Source organism: Diplotaxodon limnothrissa, linkage group LG18 (genome assembly GCF_057381915.1).
Source record: "Diplotaxodon limnothrissa isolate DT_005_m linkage group LG18, D_limnothrissa_male_GT1.1, whole genome shotgun sequence".
In the NCBI taxonomy this organism is placed as follows: Eukaryota; Metazoa; Chordata; class Actinopteri; order Cichliformes; family Cichlidae; genus Diplotaxodon; species Diplotaxodon limnothrissa.
Window position 1 is genome coordinate 23,485,103 of NC_140613.1, and position 25,779 is coordinate 23,510,881.

The 25,779-nt window shown below is 41.0% G+C and overlaps 1 protein-coding gene across 2 annotated transcripts in view; it reads right to left on the reverse strand.

The window, feature by feature from the left end:
- pik3r2 (phosphoinositide-3-kinase, regulatory subunit 2 (beta)) overlaps positions 1–23,620 on the reverse strand; it is a 31,725-nt gene extending 8,105 nt beyond the window's left edge. The window contains exons 1-15 of one of the 2 annotated variants that reach the window (XM_085378513.1): positions 23,334–23,620; positions 16,112–16,998; positions 7,377–7,469; positions 5,850–5,924; positions 5,245–5,394; positions 4,003–4,213; positions 3,795–3,880; positions 3,593–3,695; positions 2,319–2,417; positions 1,971–2,151; positions 1,656–1,775; positions 1,346–1,488; positions 1,059–1,235; positions 852–923; positions 542–712 (exon numbers count right to left, since the gene is read on the reverse strand). In XM_085378513.1, coding sequence (XP_085234639.1) covers positions 542–712; positions 852–923; positions 1,059–1,235; positions 1,346–1,488; positions 1,656–1,775; positions 1,971–2,151; positions 2,319–2,417; positions 3,593–3,695; positions 3,795–3,880; positions 4,003–4,213; positions 5,245–5,394; positions 5,850–5,924; positions 7,377–7,469; positions 16,112–16,430 — 2,000 coding nt within the window. In that variant the 5' untranslated portion in view covers positions 16,431–16,998; positions 23,334–23,620. Of the gene's footprint in view, positions 1–541; positions 713–851; positions 924–1,058; positions 1,236–1,345; positions 1,489–1,655; positions 1,776–1,970; positions 2,152–2,318; positions 2,418–3,592; positions 3,696–3,794; positions 3,881–4,002; positions 4,214–5,244; positions 5,395–5,849; positions 5,925–7,376; positions 7,470–16,111; positions 16,999–18,656; positions 18,781–23,333 lie in introns of those variants that run through there. The other variant, XM_085378514.1, reaches the window with a different exon arrangement.
- Positions 23,621–25,779: the final 2,159 nt, after the last annotated feature.

Below are 25,779 nucleotides of genomic sequence, written 5' to 3' on the forward strand. Positions count from 1 at the left end.
ACTTGTGGCGAAAACAAGTGTGAAGAAGAAGAAGTGATTTCCAGCCACATTTTTTGGTACAACCAAACATTTTCAATTATAAATAAAAATGTTTTAACTGCATGTTTTCACACCTGTGCTGTTTAGTCCATTTAAATCGAACTGGTTCATTTTCCCTCACTGTGCTGCTCGTTTGTGCAGATAAGATCACAGTAAAAGCACTCGGGGGAGAATCAAAACAACACTGAGACCCTTCGGAGGAGGTGATTTTGGTTTCAAATGAACTCCAGTGCGCTTTGTTTATGGTGTGAATGTGATCTGACCTCTATCGAACTATACCAGGTGTAGGATGCAGGTTTGAGCTTAAAAAATGAGCAGACTGAACATTCTCATGTAGTTGGTAGTGACGCATTTTGGTTCACTTGTATTCTTCTCTGTGTGAAAACAAACCAAATCACGGGGAAAAGCTACAAGTTTACAAGCTTGAATGATTCGGACCAGCATAAACAAACCACAGGTGTGAAAAAGCCTTTAGACCTCACAGGGTTAAACACAAACTTACACTACGGAGCAGGCGTAAGAGCCCTTCTGTGACTGGCTCTCACGGATGAGAAAGGTTCCATCGCATTTGCCTCTCAGCATTTCCTCAGCCTGGGTGCGCTTGATGTCGCCCACGTACCAGGTACACTCGTCATGGTGGGGTGAGCCCTCATCTTCTTCCAGTGAGAAAGAGCTGAAGATGCAATGAACAAAAACTATCAAGCAGGAAAGAAACTCCAGACAGAACAATGAGCTTAACTACTGCCTTCATTACTGTCAGAGGTGCAGCTGCCTTCACTCATGACAGCACAAGCTGCGGAGCAGTCACTTACTCATCAGCATCGTTCTTTATACCCAGCCATTCATTGATCTTCTTCTGCCTCGTCCCCTTCTGCGTCAACCATCTGAAAAACCAGAGGACAACAGAATTAATGCTGGTTACTTCCTGTGCACGACATTTAAGGTTCTCACGACTGTAAACAGAATAAATATATGAATGTGTAAAGTTCAATTTCATGCATGGATAAAAGTTTACTTACATTAAGTACTGGTCCCTGATCTTGCGAAGCTGCATGAGATCTGGCTTGAGGCTGTTCATCTTCTTGTCAATCTCTCTGTTATCAGACACCTGCTCTCTCAGGTCCTGCTCCAGCTTACACTTGCTGTCGTGGATCTCCTTCACACGAGACTGCAAACGCTCCGAGTTGCTCTGGATTCTAATTTGCAAGAATTCGAACATTATACCTTCAACTCACCAAAATGTTGTTTAAATATAGCAGCTTTGTTTGCATCTGTGCTAAAAACAGAATTATGCATACAAACGTACTTCTGTATTTCCTTTTCGTTGCCCTCACGCTGGAATCTCTCCAAAGACTCTTTGCTGTACCGCTCCTGAGTCTCAAACTGCTCTTCAAAGATCTTGATGGTCTCGTTGAAGGCTTCAATGGCTGTGCGTTTCATCTGCAGCTCCTGAGACAGAGAGAGACGTTTCAATCCAGCTCCATTTTATCTTCAGGATAAACTGCATATTGTTACGGATCACATCAACAAACACTACGCACTATGCTAGTTTAGGATTTATAATACTCTGAAATACATCTCTTGTTTGTGGTTGTCAGCATGTGTGCTATTCAAACCTGCGAGGTATGTGTGTACTCCTCGTACAGAGAGTCGTACTCGCGACTCTTCTCCTGGTACTGCTCATGATAGATCTTCAGTTGCTCTCCCACCTCCTCTATGCTGTTCTCCTTCACCAGCTGATTTTTTACCACATGAAAAACAGACGACAGCAAGATCACCACTTACTGAAGATTCAGGCCGACTACATTCGCGTGTTATTAATGAATATCATTCTCGATTTGTAAATGGAATGAGGGAAAATTATGAGCTGGATGATTCACATCTTGTGATGACAGCTGATTTATTTTAATGTAATGTGCAGCTTCACCCACCTGCTGGTATTTGGAGATGGGATACAGAAGCTTTGTGTCCAACTTGCCGTTGTACTGGGCCAGTGACTCGTGGCGGTAGTGATTGATGAGCTCCACTACAGACAGGAAGGTCAGAGGCTCTGAGAAACCATACCGCGCGTCTCTGTGATAAATCTTTATAAGCTTGTTGTTCCCCCCCTTCCTGCAGACGGAGACAGGAGCCAAAAGAACATGGTAGTAAATAAGACGATGTACTGTAATACATGTTGTCCGTCAAGTAGCAAAGGCCTGGTTTGTTTCTACTATATATCATTTTCCTATGGCTATACTAAATCTGAAGTGAGTATTGAAGAACAGCTGTTACTTCACCTGAGTGTAAGAGTGTACTCGCCCTCCAATTTACTTGAAGCATCTCGGACCAGAAAGGTGCCGTCTGGAGTGTCTCGCATTTTCTCATTCACCTCCTCTCTGCAAATATAGCAGCATATTTAGATAGCTGCAAGAAGCAACGAGGAGGCCAAGCAGGAACTTAGTTTTGTGTGTTGCAGCACCCCCCAGTGGTCATTATTTTCTTGGCTGATCAGATGTCCCACTTTTTTCAGGATTTTGATTGACTCTAGTTTTTAAAGTTAACACTGCAAAACAGATACTTTAAATACTGCCGTCATCAAAAGTACAGGCTTAAGCAACTACTGCAAAGAAATGAAAAGGTATGACAAAGTCTGGAAGAAGCTTGTGGAAGGAGAGTCTGGCTTTTTTGTTAAATGTTCTCCCCCAGGCTAAGAATATCACACTAAGTCACAAAGAACATAAGGTTAGGAAAAAAGATGGATGCTTAGTTACTGAAATGAAAGATGATCAGCAGACACATCGGCAGCTGAAATGATACTTTTCACCATAAGCTTATAGGAGCTGCTGCAGACTGTATATAAACTGAGCACAAAAATTTAATTTGTCTATGGGCGACTATTTCTTTGTTGTAACAATGAGAATTACACAAAGCCACGACTGCTGTGCGACGTCATTCTGCAGCAGTGTGTGACCAAGCTGGTGAGCAGCAAGAGGAAGGGGTGCCAGGCAGCTGTGGCTGTGTATGGGTCTTCCACATGATACTGAGCACCCCGTTTGTTAAATCAATAAATTCTTAAATTACCAATATGTTTCTTCAGCGCTTTCTTCTAGACAACCTCAAACAAGAGTCAGTAGCAGAATAAGCCGTTTGCCATTGGCAGAGAAGATTTAGCAAGTCTGCCACATGCTGCTCTGCTGCTTGACCCACAAATGTATTTTCATTATGAACGTGGCACCATTTAAGAAAATAAACAAGTTTCCAATGGTGTAATATTTATTGCCAAGAAGCATCATTACAACAAAGAAATAATAGACCAAACACAAATTAACTTGCATCTAAAAACTTAGCACAAAAAGTAAGTAAAACATTTGAAACATTAAAGGTGTGTTGCTCTTTAAGAAAAAGAGGCATTGGATCTTATTTAAGAGCAAAATACTAACATGATTTCACTAATTTTAAGTATTTTCAATAACATAGAAATCTTTATGGATCTGTCACAAGTGTCCATTTAATCAGACATTTCTTTAAACAATACATCAAACAAAATCAATATTACGAGCCCAAAACTTGCCTGGATATTTCGCCCCAGTACCACTCTGCATCATTCAGCAGGCTGCTCGTGTCTGTCATGGCTGATGGTGTCATTTTTGACTTCACAGGCTTCGCTGGGAGAACTGCAAACAGACACAAACGCATCAGAAACCCACACCTCCTTCAGCAGTATTTTATAATAAAGGAATGGATCCAAGCAGTGTTAAAACAACATAACTTACCTGGAGGAGTGAGGTCTTGACCTGTAGTTCTCTCTATCAGCAATTTCTCCACCACCAAGGTGGGGAACTCATCATCCATTGGAAACCTGCCATTCAACAGTTCACATTTCCAACATGTAGATTTAGATTTGCTAACTCTTTATCATCATTTCACCTTTACATATTTGTTACACATTTGTTTCATGAAAGTAAAAAAAACCCTACTTACCAAGCAGTGGAGGGGCCGGTCCAGATAAGCAGGGGGCCAAAGATCTTTCCCAGCGTGTTTGTATCCAGGCCATTGCTGGCCTGTGCCTGAGTGACCTTAGCCAGGTGTGTGAGGAGATACTGCAGGGTGAGACGGTGATGGAGAGGGACGGTGGTCGAGTTCTCAAGCACCAGGCTGACTTCTCTGTTGTGGCTTCCAGCTACCGCACCATCTGAGAGAGGCATAAACGTTGTGAATAACTGTTTAGGCTTCAGTTGTGCATCTTTATTACAGCTGGCTGAAAAAGGAGAATATAAGGAGTGCATTTGATTGTATTTGGTAGTTAAAACGCATGTGATTAGTTCATGTCGCTGAAAACAGGACAAACATATATCAAAAATGAAATCAGAGAGTCCTTTGTGTGGAGGAGAATCAGCTGAAGCATATCTAACATGCCTCAGGGAGCTTGCCCTCCTGCTTCCATTCTCTCAATGCTGACATCAGAGTGAACTCAAACAGCAGTGCACAAGGCTGAGTTTAGTCCTTGTGCAATTTTTTCGCTTAAATTATAGTCACTGAAGCACTGAAAGGTGCCTTTCTGTCCACAAAAACAACGGCGGCAGCAGCTCATTTGTGCCTGTGCTGTTCTATAACACTGTACTGCCATTTTGTCCACACCCCATAAAATCTCCATCTTAATCAGTCATTCTGCGTATGTTTTTCCTATAGTTATATGTGAGCCCATTTCAATAAAACAAACAAGAATATATGGTTTCACCTTTTATTAATTATGTTCTTTTGCTGAAATTGAAAAAGATTTGGCACAATGAGGTCCTGAATGCAGCTCTTTTGTTCACGTTTAAGTCCATTAAGTACAAACTGTGTGTGCTGCAGATTTTCCGGTGAATACTCCGGGATTTTAGATTCATTTTTTCAAGCTTAAGGCAACACTCATTGTAAGTCATGCTGTCAACGTTTGAACGTCAACTTGTGCAAACTTGACTTTCTCTTGAAAAGCCTAATTCATCACGCAGACACCAGTGACTGTTTCAAACGGGTCCTAGGGTTGCTTTTCAAACTGCACCTGCATAAACTTAACTGCCCTGAGCAGGCAGCTGCAGAATATTTAATTTGTACTGTTAACATTATTGTAAAAAGAGAAGAAAATGCACAAAAGATGACACACTGTCCCTGTTGGAAAAACTAAATGCTCAGTCAATACAAGCAGCAACTTTAAGATTTTCAATCTGTGATCTGATGTACCTGCTGACTGCTGTAGGACATGCTGCTGCATGAGAGCAGTTTGTAGGTGAGGGTAGACACAGGCAGGGATGACAGGTGATGGAAGGTCTCTCAGGTACTGCAGGACGCTCTCAGACAGGAAACCTAGATCCCTCTGAACCACGTCACTCTCTGGATGATCAATACATAAAGCAAAAGACCAAAAAGGTGCAGTTTGTTAGAATAAAAAACTCAAACAAGCGTCAGGGAGAAGTTTAAGGAATAAAAAGGCAGTTTAATCAAGGAAAGTACACAAGAGCGAACATATCATGTCAGTGTTTGGTGTTTTTCCCCACTTCAAAGCTATGAAACTAACCCCGAAGCCTAACACCAACTGTATCTTCTGGAGACCAAAAAATGATTTTTTTTTTGAGGAAAAAAGTTATTTTCCAATTAGCTTTTATTTTTATTTTGTACTGACTTGTGTTGTTTCAGTTATTTTCTGGAGTGGATTTTCTTATTTAAATCACTGAATTGGACCTGCTGAAGAGCATGCAGGCTGAGAAACCATCCCAAATATACCCAAGTTCTGTTAAAGAAAAGGATCAAATAACGTCTAAAACAGATAAATGACAAATGTAACTCACCAGAGCACAGGCTGTACACCGGACTATCTGAACCTGAGGAGCTAGGTGTCCTGTACAACGTCTTGCAATCCAGACCTGAGACAGACAGAAAGAGCAATTTTAGTAAATGTGTTCAGAAGGAACGAAGAAGCAAAGAGGACACATTTAGATGGAAAACAGAGAAGTAGTGACAGATTGTTTTCTGACTCTATGGCTGTGGACTTGCACTAGATAATTTAACGCAGTGCAACAAGCTGGAAATGGAAAAAGAAGGCAAAGGCAGCGCAATGTAACTATGAAATCTAGAAGTAACAACAACAAGAACAATAATTAAAAATAAGAATGTGTGTCATTACTAGCTGAATGTCTGTAAATACGTGACAGTTCAGTACTGTATCCAACAACAGAGAGAATGTGACCAGCCCACAAAGTTCAAAAGCAACATCTTAAAGACCGAAGAAGGACTCACACGTTTGCAGTGGTGGACTTGAATTTTCAAGTTATCCATTGCTTTTTAATTTTGGGGATTCAGAGACTTTTTTTCTTTCCAAACTGTGGTCATCTCATCTATTTCACTCTCAGCACTAATCATCACGTTTCAGTTCAACTCATTTTTGCCAAAATAAAATTTATTTTTGGACAAACAGCTTATTGTAGTTCCCTGCGAGTAGAAACTCTAGCTCTCCCCCAGGATTTTGTGTTTTTCTTGCTCTGATGATGAAAAAAATTTTGAATTCATATTTTTTGTTAGTGATAATAACTCGCAAAGGATATATTCATATTGTAAACATATTAGACTAGGTATAAAATATACTCTGCTCTATACTCTGATACTTTTTAAAAACAGAACAAGCCCACTTATAAGAGTGCATGCATCCCAGTATTTCTGTATAAAATTGTATATTATGTATTTCGGTATACTTGATATACTGGATTTTTTTCCAAGCATACACATAAATGTTGAGTAAATTAAATGCAGCTGTCTCATTATCCAACACTATGTAACTCAATTCACAGACAAACTCTCTGATTTGTTCCTGCATCTCCGCCGTCACAATTTAGCTTTTCTTTGTCTTGCATGAGGGTAAACGCCTCGTCTTGGACAACAAAAAGCCGTAAGAAGCCGTGAAGCAGTTTTTCACAACTTTTTAACATTCTGTACATGAAAGAGTTTGTGAATTGGTGTGAATGACACAGAAAGTTAGAAGGAAGAGAGAGAGAAAAAAAAAGGCAAAACTGTGAATGGAGTCCCACTGAGCTCTATTTGTTAATAACACGGTGTGAATCAAACCCACTGCGCAGGACTCTTAGCGGGTCTGCTCTCAGTTAAACCACACTGAACTTATATGTACTGAATGTGAATGCGCATGAGCTTGTGAGAGCACTTGTACCTCTGTGCGACTGTCTGCATGTCTGCACATGTGCAAACGCTGGCATGAAAGCAAGAAGCAGATGGCGAGAGGGAGACAGTCGCACGTAGATGAAAAGACAGCAGAGGCAGCGTGACAGACAACAGATGAATATCTTGGCTGGTTTGTATGAATATACCTCTCTTTTCTATGGCTTGTATGAGGCCGACGAGGGCCGGGGGAGCCGTCTCTGGTGGTGTGAACTGCTCGCTCAGGTCTGGCACAGGAACAGCTGAAACAACAGCACAAATCTCAGTCACACTGCTACATTGACAAACCCCGCTGTTAAGTACGAGCACTTAGAGAAGCAGAGCACGAAATATGTTCATAATATGTACAAAACTTATGAGGAACACAATAAAACATAATGGATATTTATTTCACAAGCTCAGCCATTTTCAAAAGCCCCGTGGGATTTATTTATTTTGCATTTGTTTGCACAGTATTTATTAAACAAAACAAAACACTTCTTATAAATAATTAATGGACAGAAATGTCAAAGGCTGGGACATATTGTCCTCCTCAAATCTGAATGATGGGATATGACAATAACTGCAGAACAATTTACTGACTGTACTAAAGGAAGAAAGGGGATTTCATGCAGGAGTGAAAGTAAAAAAGGTCACCAGAAAAAAAAGAGGCATCGAGAAAAGAAAAAAAACTTTATCTACTTAACAATTCCCCACAGACTAAATCAAACATCTTTTCAGTTGGAGAGAAAGAGGAAAGGAGAAAGCTAGAGGGAGAAAAAAAAAAAAAGAAAAAAAAAAGGGAGATCCCATTTCCCTCCCTCCCCCTCTTTTTACTCCCTTTTCTTTTCTCCGCTCTCGTTCTCTCTCCTCCCCTTCACTCTGTCCTGCTCAGTGTTTCGCCTTAGCTCTTTGCGTGAGTGTAGCACAATAAAGGATTTAATCAAAACTCCTGAACAAGCAAAAGCCCTGTGGCAGTGTGCCAGGCTCGGCCCAGCTAGAACAGGCAGGCAGCACCTCTTATTCGGCCCCAGAACAGGCCTGTGAGCTGGGTCTCTCTTTTTTTCCTCCCCCTTCTCTTTCTTTCTTTTTTTAAGGAGGGGTAGTGGAGGGGGGTCTGGGAGCAGGGAGGGCCTGGCCTGGCCGGGGCTTGGCAGTAGGCTCCTGTTCCTGGCACGGCTCGGCTAAACCACTGCTGATTATTAATTTGGGGAGTTCAGACAAGAAACGCCGCGTCAGCACATTCCTTGCTCTCTCTCCTGCTCCTCCATGTCTCTTAGTCTCACTCGCTCTCTCTCATTTGCTCTCCTGTTAGTGGATTTTTTTTCTCTTGCTCCTTTTTGTTTTAACCCCCTTTAGGCCTCTTTAATTTAAGTTTTTATTCGACTATTTCCTTTCTTGTTTTTTTTCCCCCTTCCTCGCTGTTTCTTTCGCGCTCTGTGCCACCATGTCGGCTTAAACGTGGAAACTCTGCCTAGCGGTGTCTCCAGCTCTCTCGCAACTACACCTACTATCGCTATCAACCGACAAGTAGAAAAGGCTGAACTGCTTCATCCTTGCTTATTGGTTTCAATAAAGTAAAACTGCTGGTTTCAATTAGCCATCGAAACACTAACTCTGCCCGTCTGAGTTTCCCAACATTAGTAAATGTCAAACCCCAGATAAACACTGGCCTTTGGTCGGTATCGAAGCCTAACTTAAGTGTTTCCATTCCTATAAAAAGGTTTGATTGCCCTCCAAATGCACTTAATATTTGAGGCTAAAATGGAAAAAAAAAACAAAAAACAACAACTTTGGGATAGATTTTTGCTCGCATTTTGAACCATGGCAAGTGATACCATGAATGCGTGTATTATGTGCAGTGGTGACAGGGCCAGTTGGTGTCTGGCTCACAGATGGTGGGTAACACTGTAAGTTGCTGGTCGTGTTTCACCGCTACATGTCTTCACTGCACTCCAACTATGTTGACAGGCAATGCATCATGACTGGGCACACCATCCACTCCTGTCACAACATATTTCAAAGCTACACGTGTAGTAGTGAGCCCCTGAAAACTCAACAAATGGAGGTGATCTGCTCTCAGTGCTCAGTCTGGTTTTACTGGCCTCCAGGCATTACTGGGAAGAACGACAAATGGCACTAAAGACACTTTCTAAAGGGGCAGGGATAGCTCAGTAGGTAAAGTGGTCGCCCCATGATCGGAAGGTCGGCGGTTCGAATCCACTTAACGGCTACCCTGAGGTACCCCTGAGCAAGGTACCGTCCCTACACACTGCTCCCCGGGCGCCTGCTTAGTGGGCTGCCCACTGCTTCACTGAGTGAATGGGTCAAATGCAGAGAAAAACAAGTAATTTCCCCATGGGGATCAATAAAGTATCCATTATTATTATTATTATTATTATTATTCTGTGATACCCGTAAGAGTAGGCTCACTGGGAGTTGATTCATGCAACATAAACATAGCATAAAAGATGAACACAGCCACCTTCTCACCACTCAATCCTGGGTGTGATGCATTGTAGCTTCAATGTTAGGATCACACTGTTTATTTGGAGCTAGACGTTACCATATTTGGATGATGGCATTCTAAGTTATCAGCTAACGCCAGTTAGATTTGTTACCGAGCTGATTATAACCTTTACAGGTGTACTGCAACAGCACAGATAGGCATGCACAATTATTAAAATTTTCAATCTCAATCACAATTTTGGTTTTTCACAAATAAATGAGCATGACTGTGCAATATTTACAATGCATGCTGAGCAAGCAAAAGGGCAGCTGGAAGTTTGTACTCTGAGACTACCTCAAACAGAGTACTAAGAGAAAAGAGACACTATCATCGGGTTACGTCAAATTTTATTGTAAGTGCACACTGCTACAGTTTCTAAAACTGAAAATTATATTTAATGCTTTAGTAAGCTCATTTATTATTATATGGCTGTTAATTCATAAAGATACAATTAAACAGATCAATGATACAAAATCATTTATCATTATTAACACATTTTAAAAAACTGCCAGAATAGACTACAAATGCACACAAATTTTTTAACTTTCTATGTCAATCCATTTGCAGCCACCATCGATGTGGAGTGGGCACAGCTCGCCAGCTTTTCTTTATCCTTTCACGTTTTTTATTTTCCCCACAGCATCTTGAGTGACTTCTTTTAGTCATTTACAAACACATTGCCACAATTTGAACGACTTTATTATCTTCCTGTGCTTTCACTAGTCAACAAGGTCAATCAATACATGCTACAAAATACATAAATTAACATTTGATTTACTGAAGCTTTTACCATACCATACCACCTTTATTTATAAAGCACTTTAACATAAAACCAGAGTTCACAAAGTGCTGTACATGCTAAAAGCATAAGTAAAGAAAATTAAAATGAGATAAGATAAAATAAATAATCGTCAGTAACACAATTTCGCACCTAAATAAGTTCTCCTGTACGGCAGTAACATTTTCTCTAGCTGCAGAATGCCACAACGATCGGCAAAGAAAAGAAAGTACAGCTGGTTTTCTGTATCTGCAGTTGGATAGGGTGGCCTTTGCTTACCCTATGACCCGTGCCTCCCTCCCTTTCCAGCCTCTCCATAACTTTCCCATTGTCTTTTTCTACTGTCTCAACCTCCCTCCCACCCTTCTCGTGTGGGTTCTTTGAAAGTGTTTTCCTGGTAAGGCGCAGAGAAAGCGAGGAGGAGAGGCCTCTTCTTTCAGAGAACTGGCTTCGTGAACATGGTTTATAGCCGCCCAGAGACACTGTCAGACGAGTATGTGAATCAGGGCTGCAGAAATGGAAGGAGGACGAGGGAGGAGAGAAGGGTGGGGGTGCGAGTAGGAGAACAAGGGAGGAGTTTGCAAAAATGCCAAGCCATGGTTCACTTCAGCAGGCAGTTAAAGTGAGGCCAGAGAGAGGAGAGAAGGAAGGCAAAGAGGCGGAAAAAAAACCTTTTTTCAGACTCGTTACCGTCGCAGGTTGAGAAATATCATGAGTTCATTTTTTCTCTGTTTACATTTAATTTCTATAAACTCAACAACAAAAGAGCAGCACATCTGGAGTGTGAGTCAGTTAGTCTATCGAAGTCCCCCTGTTTCTTTTTGGGTACAAAATGCTTGCACTCTATATGACACCATCTGCCAAGCCTACCCTCGCAATGTCACTTTAAAAAGCAGAAAAACTGTTTGCATATTTTAGCCAGCAAGAAATCTCCGTTTTGCATTTCACTCGCTACTGCTGAAAAACAATGACGCAGTTTTTGCATGTACTTAAGCCAAGTTGTTGTCGACATTCTACGGTAACCCAATTTCTCGAATGCAAATGCGTAATCTGGTTTCTTTCACCAGATGGAGATGAAAATAATGGTTAACAGGAGGACTTCTGATTTAAAAAAAAAAATACACTTGGGTTCTGAGAATTTTACAAGCTTTTGCATGAGGCTGAAACATTTCCTCTCCAGCTGCTGTGTGCAGTGTTCAAATTAATTAAATCCAAATATCTGAATAAAACCAAACACAAAAATACCATACACGTGTAAATGAACCACTTTGTACACACATGAGGAGAGCAAGGGAGACATATTACAGACTTAGTCCTAAAAAATAAATGCATAAAAAGCTTCTAGAGCAGGGAAGCCAAACTCATTTTATATTGTGGATCACATACAGGCCAATTTGATCTTAAGTGAGTCAGACCAGTGAAAAATCTCCTTTCTGTCACTGTAACATAGTCTAACTGCATATTTAATCCCGTTTATAATACAGGAAATAGAGCAATTACAACAGCACATCTCAGGTTTTCTACACCATAAACAAATGATGATGTAGTAAATGAAAGACATCAACAGCATGAATCTTTGGGATTAATTTGTAAGAAATAAATGTGTAAAATTGCTAAGACTGCCCTTTATTTATAAAGCAGAAAGCTTTTGTTAATTCACAGAAATTGCCCGTTCAAAAAAAATCATATTTATTTTAGTGTGGATACATTGTGGAAACATGCATTCTATACTAGATAGATACAAGTTCCTGTTTTTTCACTAAATTATTTGCTTACCTATTATTTAATTCCTTTGATGTAGTATGAATGACCGTGGGGAAGGTCTTTATCAGTAGGATAAGTTGGAAAACTTATGAAAACATAAAGCATATACAAGCTAAACTGTCAAGAAGCATCTCTGTACTGAGTAAAGTTAAACATTTGTTGCCTTCCAAATCACTCCGGGTACTTTACTGTTCACTTATATTGCCATATTTGGAATACTGTGTGGAAATCTGGGGAAATACATACAAAACTTCACTTCAACCACTATGTAAAATTCAGAAAAAAGCAATCAGGATGATTACTAAAGCAGGATTTAGAGACCATACTAACATCATGTTCTTGAAATTAAAAATTCTGAAGTTTATGGATCTTATAAAATATAAAACTGCAAAAATTATGTACAAATCAGATACAATATGTTACCAGGAAATTTACATACGATGTTTTTTGACAGAGAAGGGGACTATGAATTGAGGGGAAAATTAAATCTGAAGACTCTTAAAGCACGGACAAAGGTTAAAACCTTTTGTGTTACTATTTATTCCACCTGTGGAACAGTAAAATTGTTTCAGTTTTACTGTGGACCTACAGCAATGTTCAGGCATTAGTCAGGTTATAAAGACGTTTCGAAAACCGCTTTTGGAAGAATATGAAACTGATAAAGTTGATGATCCATTGTATATATAACTATGCTAAATTGTATCTAAATTATATCTATCACTGTAGCTATGTTTATACATGTTCTCCTTGTTTATTGTGTGGGGTAAGTGATGATGGGAATAGTGGGATTCAATAGAATGTTGAGCATGGGGTAGGGATTAATAAGTATGTTATACTTCTTCCTACTCCATTTCAGACCTAATAATTGTCATTTCATGTCATTTAGACTTTGTTTTATTTTATTTTTATGTTTTATCTGAGCACATACATGTGTGTATTTACATATATATTCGTATTTGTAAATGCAAGTATGTGTACTTGTGTATATATTGTTTTTTTTTCTGTATATGTCTGAAATAAAGCTACAATACAATACAAAATATAATTTAAAGTCCATTAATTTATGCCCTTGTTAAAATTTTCCAAAAACATCCAGTGAGCTGGACTGGAGTCTTTGCTGTGGCGATTCTGGCCCCGGGCCTTATGTTTGACACCCCTGTTTTAGAGTCTAAAATTATGCTCAAAAATGACTAGCTAGCCACTATAGTAAGTAAACAGCTGTAAAAGTAGGGATTACAGAGAAGAGGTGAGTGTATCGCATATAATAATTTTCACTTGAGCTATGACCTCTCTTGTTGTGCTCTACACAAATAAATTATAGTTTAACAGCTTTTAGTGAGGCTGAATTGTTCTTAGTTGCATTCAAGCCTGTAAAGTAGTCAACTCCCCTAAGCACCAGGCCTGGTACTGGTAATGTTACCATCTCTGTGAATAGCAAATGGTGCCACAGCAACAATAGCTCTATTCACAGCAAGTCTAGGGCCTCTGTTCTTTCAAGGAAATGAAGATGATATTTGTAAAAGTTTGACCATTTCTAATGTACAATGCACTTTTGGTGCTGAGCCAAAGTACCCCTCCTTGAGCCACTGCCCTGCCTCCCTCTCGCCCACACCTCCCCCCTTTCTCTTCCCCTATTTCACTTGCTTCTTCTGCCCCTGTCTTTCCAAATCACAGACACAAGCGCCAGCTGCCCAACTGGTTTGTCTCACTGTCGGTCAAAGCACGGGGATACTTACAGTATGTCCTTACCTGCTTCTGCTGGAGAAAACCCCCTGCTTATTCCCTAATTCATGTCCTTCACTCAGCCTTTATTTAAGTATCGGCATGAAAAAAGCTAATTTGATAATTCTGCAGACATTTGTGCTACAGCTATGATACTAAAAATGGTAAATGAGAAATAAAAATGACACTAGTTGAATGAGGCCCCCGTGTATTTGGCCATACACCATGATCAGCCAATTGGATACACCAGAGGTAATTCAGAGTTCACAGCCTACATGCTCAGAGTGGTACTAGCACATCTGTCATTTAAAAAAAAAAAAAAAAAAAAAAAAAAAAGCAAAAAGGAATTATAAGGAGAGGAATGTGTGGTTTTATGTGGAGAACAAGGAAGCAATAAATTAACCAGCTGAATCCAAAAGCAATGAAGTGCAAATTAGAAGAAATTGATGGAAATCTTGGGAGTGTGGAAGAACTTTGGTCACAAATCAAAGTTTTACTTGAACTTGAGCTTGCTAAGGTAGACCAGTGCATGCCAAGTCAATGTTTGACTTGGAAGCTGCTGCAGCTCAGAGCAGATTCTTAGCATTATTAATAAATGTCCGTATTTTAATAAAAGCCATGGGAGTGAAGAGTGTGACAGAGCAGAGCATTATCCCTGAGTAAAAAAAGGCTGTTGTATTCCTTTTACTGTTGAATAACTCCTCATTTGTACAAACTAAAAACACACCTATAAAAATGTCAGTTTGTCAAAAGAGCCAGTATCCTTAACCCAGGCACGTCCAATTGAAAACAGCATCAACAGGCCCTCCAGCCATTGTGATTCTTGATTACACTCGGAGGGGTCACAGGCATGCATTTTTGTGCACTGCAGAGACAAGTTTTCCTGCGTCAAGAGCCGCAAAGACCGATACAATCAATACCAGACCAGTAGAGTCTGATAGAGTCTTGTCAGTCGACGGATTAGCACTTTATTATTCAATGCAGACTTAAGTTGGCTACGCTTACAAAGAGGTAAAGCTTACTTAGTATAGCTTAAAGGGTCAACTGGCGGTCACTGCCAAATGTGAGAGCCTTATGAAAACATCAAGTACACCAAACTAGCTGCTGCTAACAGCTGGGCATGCGAGAAGTTGTGTTTTTCTTTTAAAACTTGAGGAAAAAAATCCCCCCCAAAAAAATAAAAATCAAGAAATCTCTACACTGTGAGGCTAATGAAGGAGCACCATGTTTGTGTGTCTCCCCCTGGTCTTTGTCCCAGTTTTCCTGTCTTCTCCCCGCTGTCTTATCAAACAAAGACCAAAAAGCTCCCCACCTCAAAAAACAAATGCAGCTCAAAATTACCAAACATATCTTAAAAGGTAAAAGGGAGCAAAATAAACAAACTATTATTTAGCAAATTTCTGCATCAATATTTTCTGCACATTCAAGGCCAACTAACAAACTAACACCAACTAACTAATTGTCTAGACATTTAAACAAGAAAAAATGAGACTAGCTGACTAAGAGGCAGAAAACCCTCAGCAAAACACTTAAAACTACTTTAAATGGACTCATTTAAATTCAGGCCCAAAAAATTCTATATAGGAGCTTAATGAAACCATTTATCATTTCCTCGTTAATTAAATCATATTTTAAATGTCGCCAAATTGTGCGCCCAACATACAGCCACTCGTTTTTACATCAAACTACAGCAGAACAGCGCTCGTTAGGGTCATTCCACCTTTACTCGTTCACAGCTTCTATTCAGAGAGCGTGCAGGATGCAGCAATAACTGTCAGGGTGGAGGTCAGCAGCATTGTAACATCTTTGAAACAGTGGCTGCTGTACACTAATAAAATAAGAATAATTTATTTAGTCAGCTAGCATGTCTGGCACGTAATGATTAAATGCCTACCCGACTAGTCGCTCACATCCCCATATGTGCAAGTTAAATTATTCTGATATTTTAAAAATGCCACAAAGTAAAATTTAATGATATCTCACTCTTTTCTCATTGTTATTATGTTATCTTTTTTACTTTAAAGGCCACCTTTAGTTTACAGTAGTGATGTGCCGTGAGCGTCTCACCACTGGCTGCTAAAAACAAACAAAAAAGCAGAAAAAAAGAAAATGATCTAAATAGTGCCCCCTACCTTGAGTTGACTCTGGTTTGGGAGCTGCAGGCAGGGGTCGCTGGGACCTTGGCTGACTCGATGGGAGTGCCATCTTGATGGGGCCCACATACTCAACATACGTCCCTGGGAAGTCGCCTCTCTGCTTAGTGCGCTCGTTGTACCCGAGGAGCCAGCCCAGACGCTCGGGGTGCTCCACGCAGCCCTCCTGGTAGTTCTCCATGGACATCAGAGAGGCCTTGCTGACTGTAAGAAGGTCTCCAGGCTGCAGATCCAAGTCCTCGTCCTGGTCCTTGGTGAACGTGTAGAGGGCACGGTACTGGAAACCTTCCACCGCCATTTTGTGACAGAGGCAAAAAGTAAAATGGCCACCGCTTCGAGGATTTAGGATCGGCCTGAGTCCCGCTGTAACAACAGGGTTAGGCTAGACAGAAATCCACCTCTGAAACCAAAATTGTGGCTGAGTTACTCGAGTCTGGTGTTGGTACAGTGGCTTAGAGGGTCGGGGGGGATGAAAGGAGGGGAAGTCAGCCGAAGCTCAGCAGCATTTTTAAAAGTTAATAACGAGGAGCTCTGCTGCTTTTGTGTCTGCAGTGGCAGCGGCTTTACACCTGACCGGTGTTGGTGGACTGGTGCACTTTCCTCAGCTTGATACCCCGGTTGAGCCAGATGATGGAACAGAGGGAGATCGTTGGCAACATGCTTTTTCAAGCAGCAAAAACCTGCTGGCTGGGTGCTACTGGAACAGCCTGGAAAAGGGTTTTCCCAGTGACAGGACCCGTGTCGTTGGCTCTCCGCGGTTAAATCAAGTGGCCCGATTGGCGGACGAGTGCCAGGGTGGGAAGGTCTCTAATCCTCTCTGGCTCTTTCAGATATCCCACATGTTTGGGGCAGGAATAATGACCGACCTGTAGGAAATAAAAAGTGCATAAATTAAGAAAAAAATTTGGAAAAAGACTTAAAATTTAGTCGAAAAAATTAAAGTAAATGAAACTATTTTAAAAAAACAATTTAAAAAAAAAGGATTAAAGGTCAAATCTATTCGATAAATGGCAATAATTAACGCGACTTATATCTATGTGAAACGAAGCCTAAAGCGGCGCATGAAAATGGCGAACTGCGACAGCTCCATGCATTTGTGCAGTCTTCGGTTAGGACAGAGAGCTCGGATGATGCTGCTGCGTCATAACCAACAGCAGACTGGGTCCCTGGACAGGAGCCTCCATTCCCTCCACTCTACATTCACACACTCAAAGCCTTAACTGACTCGTCACAGTTTCCACAGGAACAATAAGTTTTCCTGTGAAATGAACGTCTCTTCAACTCACACAACAGCACGTACGATTAACAGAACCGCAAAAAAGGGGTTTTAGCTGAACTGGCATGCAAAGGAAAATAAGGACTGCACCTCGACTGTAGGGCGACCAGAATTTTCTAAGGCGTGCAGAACCCTCTGCAACAGTTCACTCTCCATCAGAGAGAAAAAAGGTAGCTCTGTGTTGCCTAAGAAATATTTTGACTTCTGTCAAATTTACTGTACCAAGCCTGCTTCAGATGGGAACGTTGAATGGACAGCCAACTGAGAAACCACAGTGAACCATCACCATTCATATTACACCCCTTGAAGTCACTTATCTCATAGCTTCCACATATAGCAAAAAGGTCAGTCCATGGAAATGTAACGAACGTCCTCTGATAAAGCCGATTGCAAGGCCCAATTAAATGCCAAGCGCAAGTGCGCAATATATATCCTATAAAAGCGACACAACAGTCTGAAAATGCTAAATATTATCAGTATTAAAGGTTTGACTAAAGTAAATAAATGAAATCTGTCGGTCAATCGACCAAAAATTAAAAATCTACATTTTTTGGGAGTACATGTTGGAAACACTTGATTATAAAATCCACAGTAAATCGTGGAAAAATTAATGGGCAATTTTGGCCGAGTTTCGAGCGGCTGAAATTTAAAAATGCTAAATGCTAAACTGCAACTATGCTGGGAAATGAGACGGGGTGGGCGAGAAAGAGAGATTATGGTTTCCAGATTAAGTACGACATCTGTGGTCTGTGGACCAATCAAGGACAATGGTCCTACTAACCTCCCTGGACGTGATGTCAAAGAGGAAAAGAAGCAGGTGGAGAGTGAAGGTGAAAGTGGCACAATGACTGATAGAAGTTTCATCGTGGTATGGCAGTAACAAGGCATTTGGGGCAATTTTCCAAAACGTCCAAATCTCAATAACCACAGGCCTGGTTTGCGAGGCCCGACGCTGTACCAGCGTTTCATAAATGTCCATAAATGGACAGTATTTTGAATAATGTACTGCAGACGCTTAAATACAGTTGAGTAAAAGCATAAAAAATTCACCGAAACGTCCAGTTTGCAGCCGTGAATGCCAAAGTGCATGCTTTTGAACCTTAGTCTAGATTATCCTCTCCACCCCCCTCGACATTCCGAAAGCGAACGCACATTCACTGCAAAGCTTTGTGAATAAGGACGTTGTCTTTAATAAAAAAGGTTCAAGAGTTACTGTGATAACAGAACGCTGCACAGTGCAAAACTCACCCCACTTTAGGTTCAGAGGGAAGCCGGACAGGCTCAGCCAGACTCTCGGTCCAACATCCTTCGAGTCGAGAAGCAAGAGGTGCCAGGCTAGACACGTGGCACTGGCATACCCAACCACAGCCCGCAATCCTCACACCACCATTACCCCCCCACCCCCACCCCCAACCCTAAACTCCCTCCCTCTTCTCTCCACCTGCTCTCCACTCCCCCCCAAACACACAGAGTCCTGCCTCCAACTGACCCCCCCTCCCGATCCTCAGCCAGCGAAAAAGTCAAGCCGTTTTTCCAGTTGCTGTAATAATTTAGTTCTTTATAGTCCGAGTCCGGCTGCAGTAAAGCAGCAAAAACAAGAAGAAAAGGAGGCAGAGGAAAAGGCAGAGCGCTCTTATTCACCAGTCCTCTTTTAGTATTTAGTTCCAGAGAAGAAACAGTCGCACAAGGTGAGAGAGGAGTCATCTCTGTTCCTGTCCTACTCTGGCAGTGTTGTAGTAGCTCACAGTTCAGCACAGCAGCTGGAAAGCTCAGTGTCTGTGGACCCATTCGTTTTTTTTAAGACTCTGCGTTCAGTCTGAGCAGACAGCGGCAAAAAGCAGCGAGAAAAGAGAGTGAGAGACGGAGCAGTTTGCTATCAGCAGAGTCCAAACGGCTGAGGAAGACCACAGGAAAATAATTAATGAATAGGCAGCGAGTAACTCACTGTTGCTAGAGAGAGGGAAAGCTAATCCCAGCCTCTGATTGGCTGCTGCTCTGGCCATGTGCTCCCCAGTCACCAGAGAAACCGGGCAAATCAAGGAAATGTTCTAATATTAGAAAATGTATCTAGGCAGTGATAAAACATCTGACCTAAACAACTCCACCTTTTCCAGCACCTTTGACTTTTTTCATCTTTGCAACTGTGATGACTGTTTGTAATATTTATTGAAGTGATGATTTAAATCAAGTGCAGCTACCCTGGGAGAAAGATGTAAAAGAAAACATGGAAAAACTCCAGACTAAGTGTGATTGGAGAAAACTCCATGAGTCACAGTGAAGCTGTGCAATGGGATGAAAGGAGATGATGTTTGTTTTTCTGAGTTCACAGGGAGAGGGATACAGTTAAAAAAAATACAATAAATAATATAAAATAAAATACTTATTAAAAACATGTCACTAATAATTTATTAGTCTTTCACTGTGTGGGTTTTTTTTTTGGTAACTGACATTTTATATATTGCATTTATTATTGGTGTGATTAAATCGAGACCTACAAACTGAAGTCTGCTTTCTAAAGAAAATAAATGATGTGTTTAGTCAGCCAGCACAGTGCTGACCTGTTTGTTGCACCAGCATGCGTATATAAAATGCCAAATAAGCTATTAAAGGCATCACTGACACTGCTCGAGGATCAAAATGCCACACATCTTACATCATCATTACTTGTAAAATCGGTTTGTGTAACCGAATCAGTGGATTTTAAACAGATGTAATCTTTTATTTATTTACTGGTTGTTTTTCTAATTTTTCTAATGTTTATATACAAGTGCAGAGGCATGTGCCAAAACTCAAATGTGAACAAATATTTATCTTTTTCATGTTATTATCATTGTTTTGGGTTTGGTCATCAGTTTTAACAAAAGTAAACAAACTTGATGTTCATGATGACTAATTTGCCAATTAAGAGAAAGTGATTTCGAGGATGACATTTAAAATAGAAATGTTCATGTAGAGTATCACTGTAGCCAATTTTCCCTTAGGACCGATCCATGATGGTGATTTAAATATATGTAATAATTGTTAGATCATTAGTAATTACACTGTTTGTAACTGGTAGATTAGTTTCTATGTAGATCTAGATGCTGGGGAGCTTCTTTACACTCAAAATGCAAATTTTGATCACTTCAGTCATAGCGAAGAAAAATTATGATTTCATGATGATTAAGAACTTTTTTATTTAACACAGTAAATAAATATATGTAATAGGTAATCAGGTTATTTTAGTTGTGGTAAATAACAGACCCAAGAGGCTAACATTGCCATATGCCATTTTTAGCTTACTACTTTCACCTGAACAGCTCAGTGGTCATGTCTGAGAAAGTTTATTACATTCAAGAAGCTTAACTTTGAGAAGGTCCATCTTTTTGAACATTTGTGCACATGTCCATGTCCCTTAGCTGGTTTAGTCCCCCTCAAGCAGTGGTGCAGTGTGACATTTTAAGCTGTTACACCAGATGTATAACACCATGTTGCTGATTATGATTTTTTGCAGTATTAATCTTCTTGAGAGAATGAAAACAAAAAGGAAATTTAATGAGCAGTGCAATAAAAGCTCCTCAAAAATTAACAACACATCTAAAACTACTAGAGAGATTGTGCGTGAACAAACAGTTGCTAACTGGCAAGATCCCTCACATCTCCATGTCACCAAAATAAGGAAACACTGATTACATCCATGTAGGCCAGAAAGAAAGTAGTTACTACTGCATCTGAAAGTGGCAAGAGAAACCTGTCTACCAAATAATTATTTTTTAAAAACAGCTGAGGAGTTTAGGATTTTAGGAATGCACCCCAAGCTTAAAACAAACAAAACAAAAGATTAACACGTCACATTACAGATCACTCCCTGTTCCACAGACAAAGTTCTGGGATTTTTTTTTATTCATAAGCATTACTATCATTTCTTCTCTTTAAAACTTTCATAATCACAACAATGCAACCAAAAGTTCAGACATTTATGTGGGCACAAACAGTGTATTTGTGTATGCATGTTTTGGTACTTCCCGGGCTGCTGGGGAAGTACTGACTACAGAACCACCATGCATGCAGTCTGGCCGCAGGCCATCTGTCCACATGGATCTGAAAAATCTGCTGCGCCACAGGCAGATAGGACGGGCCAAAAACACTGGAGTCTGCAAAGACTAACTTTCCAGACTAAAATTGGTTCTTACGAATTTTATGATTCCAGTTTCGTTCACCTGAATTCTATCTGTCGCAAATGAAGCCGAAAAGCTCACTTTGCTAAATAGAAACATCTGCTAGATTATTTAGCACCAAGACTGCACTGTTCAGGAAAGTCAACTATGCTGCAAGGCTCTAAAGTTAAAGAGGACTCGGTCTATTTATCAGAAGCGATAACTTCAATCCATCTGGTCAAGATTATGGATTTAAACATTTCCACTTCACCAAAGAAATCAAATCTGATAAACCTGCAAAGTCTGCATCACTTGAAAACACCAGACACAAACAAGATAATGTGTGCCTTTATCTCCTCCTCAACTCCTCAAAGAAAAAAAAAAAAATCTCCCAAACCCTTTCATAACCAACTACATTTGACCAAAAATTGGTAATATGCAGGTAGCATACTGCAGTCTACATCTATATCACATTTATGACAACAAATCTAATCAAATTCTAAAAGGAATCTGTTTAATCTGATACAATAAAAACGTTTTAATAATGCAAGTTATTCCTGGATTGCAGGAAAAAGAAAAGGACAAGTCCCAGATAATTGCAAGTGACCAATAAGATTTGTGTCCAGTGTGTCGTGGTTGGGAGGGTAATCGATTAGGACTTTAAGTAGACTCATGATTGTCTCTGGGAAGTTAGAAAAAAATCACAACCCCACAAAGCACAGAATGTGCAGTATTTCCAGGTGAGACATGACTAAACTGTCCTTAAAGACGAACTCTGCTGCTGTTTTGATCAAACAGGACCATTTCAGTTTAACTTCGACATCAAACAAAAATAACCACAGCTTTAGTGCCTCTGCTGGAACTTGAGGCTAGTTTAGGTTTTCTTCACCCCCTCTGAGAGGTGTCACTCGGCATTTCAAGAAGCACCACTATTTCCTCTCTTTTTATTGTGTGTGTGTGTGTGTATGTGGGGGGGCATTTAAATACAACAGCCCTGCCAGTCACTCAGAGCATTTCAAGACATTTGAGAGAAGAATGAAAGCCACAAGTCATGCATCACACCGATAAAGCATATAATGGAGGACTGACATTTGGTTGCATAATGCTCGATTCATAATTACAAGACAGGGGGGTGCGGGGTCTCAGCACAGTTGAGTGGCTTGTCTCATTATGCAAGTGGCACAATTTCCATTAACTCCTCGATGGATGCCAAATCCTTAAACCAGGGATGTAAGAGACGCATCTAGTCAGGCCTTCAGCTACTTTAGGCCTCCCATAGTCTGCAGCCAAGGTAAAGACACTAGTAACACATACTAGCAATGGTATACACAGGGAGTACACTGCAAATATATTGCAAATGGGTCTTTTTAGTAGCGTTAAAATACAACTAAACAGTACTAATGAGACACTGACATTACAGAATATTTTAGCACTAATGCTGGCAAACTTGACAAGTCATTTTTAATCGTTTTCACGTCAACAAATAAGCCAGGGAAAACGGTTTAAACTTTGAAGCAGCTTAAAAAAAACTTGCTCGGCATTTGTACGTCAGCGAGCGCGAGCACCGAGCAGTGCGGCGCGAGGGCGAATTAAAGTTAACATTTCACCGCAAAGAGCACAGAAACGCACACGAGCGCGACAAAAAAAGTAGGTCTCCTTTAAACTTTAAAAGTAGGACACAAGTCACCAACGTGAAGCTGCGTGCGTGGAGCACACTTGCAGCGCTTCCACCATTTTCCAGTACAGTGGCTGCCGTACTGGAAATGTGCAATAACTTGGAAAAACTCACCGCGGATATTTCTTGACTCTTCGCACTTTTGGGTTCGGAGCAAAAGTCGCACACAAGATTCCGAGTGGTGGCTTGTCTGCAGACGACGGCTTCTCTGTGAGCTCTAAACTTCCAGCAAGCCTTTGGTTCACTTCTTAATTCCGCGTCTTTCTTTTCGCTCTTTCTTTCTTTTCCCGTTCATAACTCCCTGCTCCAACACACAGCCATTTTCCAGCTCAGCACGGTACAGGGAAGGAGGGCGCGTGGGAACTATATAAGAGTGCGCGGAAAGTGACGAACGTGAGCGGAAACGTCCGAACCATCAGTGAGGGGGTCACCGAATAGACTCGGAGACGAAAAAAAGAAACAAACAAAAAACAAAACGGAAATTTGAAGCAGACAGTCTCCAAATCGTGTTTTTTGAGCTGCATTTAAACTAAAGAAATGTGTTCATGTGGAAAAAAAAGAAAGCGGTGAACCACGCGCTAAATCCATGTGCGTCAATTGTGTCAATTAGCGTAAAATACTTGATCATCATCAAATGTAAATTATTCTTCAGCACAGCCTTGACTCTCTTGAGCTGCTTTCTTGTAAGTTCTTGAAGTAGTCTTTAGGAATAGTTCTCCAGGATTCAGAGCTCTTCTTTGGATGTTGGCTGTCTAGATGATCCCACACTGCTTCGATGATTTTGAGGTCCGGGCTCTGGGGAGACCAATCCATGACTGATTTGCTTTTCTTCCTAGGGATACTTTCACTTTGCATTGGCAGTAGGGGTGGAGGAAAAATATATACAGTATGGCATTGCAATATCTTGCATACAGGAACACCAGATATTGATATTAAATAAATGAAAATACTCTGGAAATTTTATGAACAAGAGGGCTCATCTCACCTTAAAGAAGGCAACCTTTCCACAAAGAGTTGCTGTCTGCAGATTCTGCAGAGAGAGCCGCTGCATGGACCAGTGGGTACCCATCATCAACTTGCCTGAACGATGAACTTTAACCAGCAACAAAAATGTGTCCAGAGACGAATTTTATCTGCACACAAAGAGAGGCGTGAACCCTGATGGACACAGATTACCATCCAAAGATCAAATTCCAAAGCACTGCTGATTTGGGGGGGAAGAAAATTCCTGGAAGAAAAGAGGGGGGAAAAAACCTTGCTGTCTGTATGAGATGATGTATTTAAAGGATGAGGAGGGGGAAAAAGCAGGGGTTGGATTTTCACAGGACTGTTTGGAGTTGTATCTGTCAGCCTTGGCAATCAAGATGAGACGGCAAGGTTCTTGTATCATCACACGGTGGAAATGTCATGCTTTTTTTTTTCTTCTTCTTTTCTTTCTTTAAATGTGACACTGGCTGGACACAGTACAGACGGATACTATCATGTGTTTGTTTGGTAAAGGACTCTGTGACGGAGAAGTCAGAGAAGTGTGGGGAAACCAGAACGTGGAGCCGTTGAGTGGACCAAGGCCTCGGCCTCTCTCTGCAGAAACAAAGCACTCGTTGAAACACTGGACCTACTGCAGTTTCACTTGTTTGATTAAAAACTGTTAATGTTCAAAAAAAAAAAAAAAAAAAGTTGCTGTCTGGCTTGGACGGACTGCAATCACTAAATGAAGGTTGTTGGAGGCTTGCAAAAAACTTCTAATTTATAAATACAGGCAGATTGCCAACATGCTGCCATGACTGTGAAGAGTCTTTATAGATTAGCGCAATTCAAGCTCGCTGGCAGCTGGTTGCATACTGGTGATTCCTACCTGTAATTGGCAGGATGTTTGGGATCATTGTCATGCTTGAAAACGAAGCTGTTGCTCATTAGATGCATTCCAAATGGTTGATTAAAATCTGAGGCTCCTTTTTGCATTCATAATTCCATCACTTTGATCTCTAACACAGCCTCTGATGAGGTTTCAGTGAACAGTGATGGATCAACTAAAAGGGATAGAGGTATCCGAGTCCTGTGTCAGGTCTTTGAGGATCTTTTCCCCATTTTTAAGGACATGATTTTCAGGTTCATCTGCTGTAGTTTGTAGATTAACTACACGGGGCGATCGTGGCTCAAGAGTTGGGAGTTCGCCTTGTAATCGGAAGGTTGCCGGTTCGAGCCCCGCCTTGGACAGTCTTGGTCGTTGTGTCCTTGGGCAAGACACTTCACCCGTTGCCTACTGGTGGTGGTCAGAGGGCCCGGTGGCGCCAGTGTCCGGCAGCCTCGCCTCTGTCAGTGCACCCCAGGGTGGCTGTGGCTACAATGTAGCTTGCCATCACCAGTGTGTGAATGTGTGCGTGAATGGGTGGATGACTGGATATGTAAAGCGCTTTGGGGTCCTTAGGGACTAGTAAAGCGCTATATAAATACAGGCCATTTACCATTTTACCATTTGCTGCTTCTTATTTTGTCTCCCACTGTCCAGTTTCCTCAAATGTTTTAAGGACCTGCTGCATACCATGCTAAGATGTTCAAA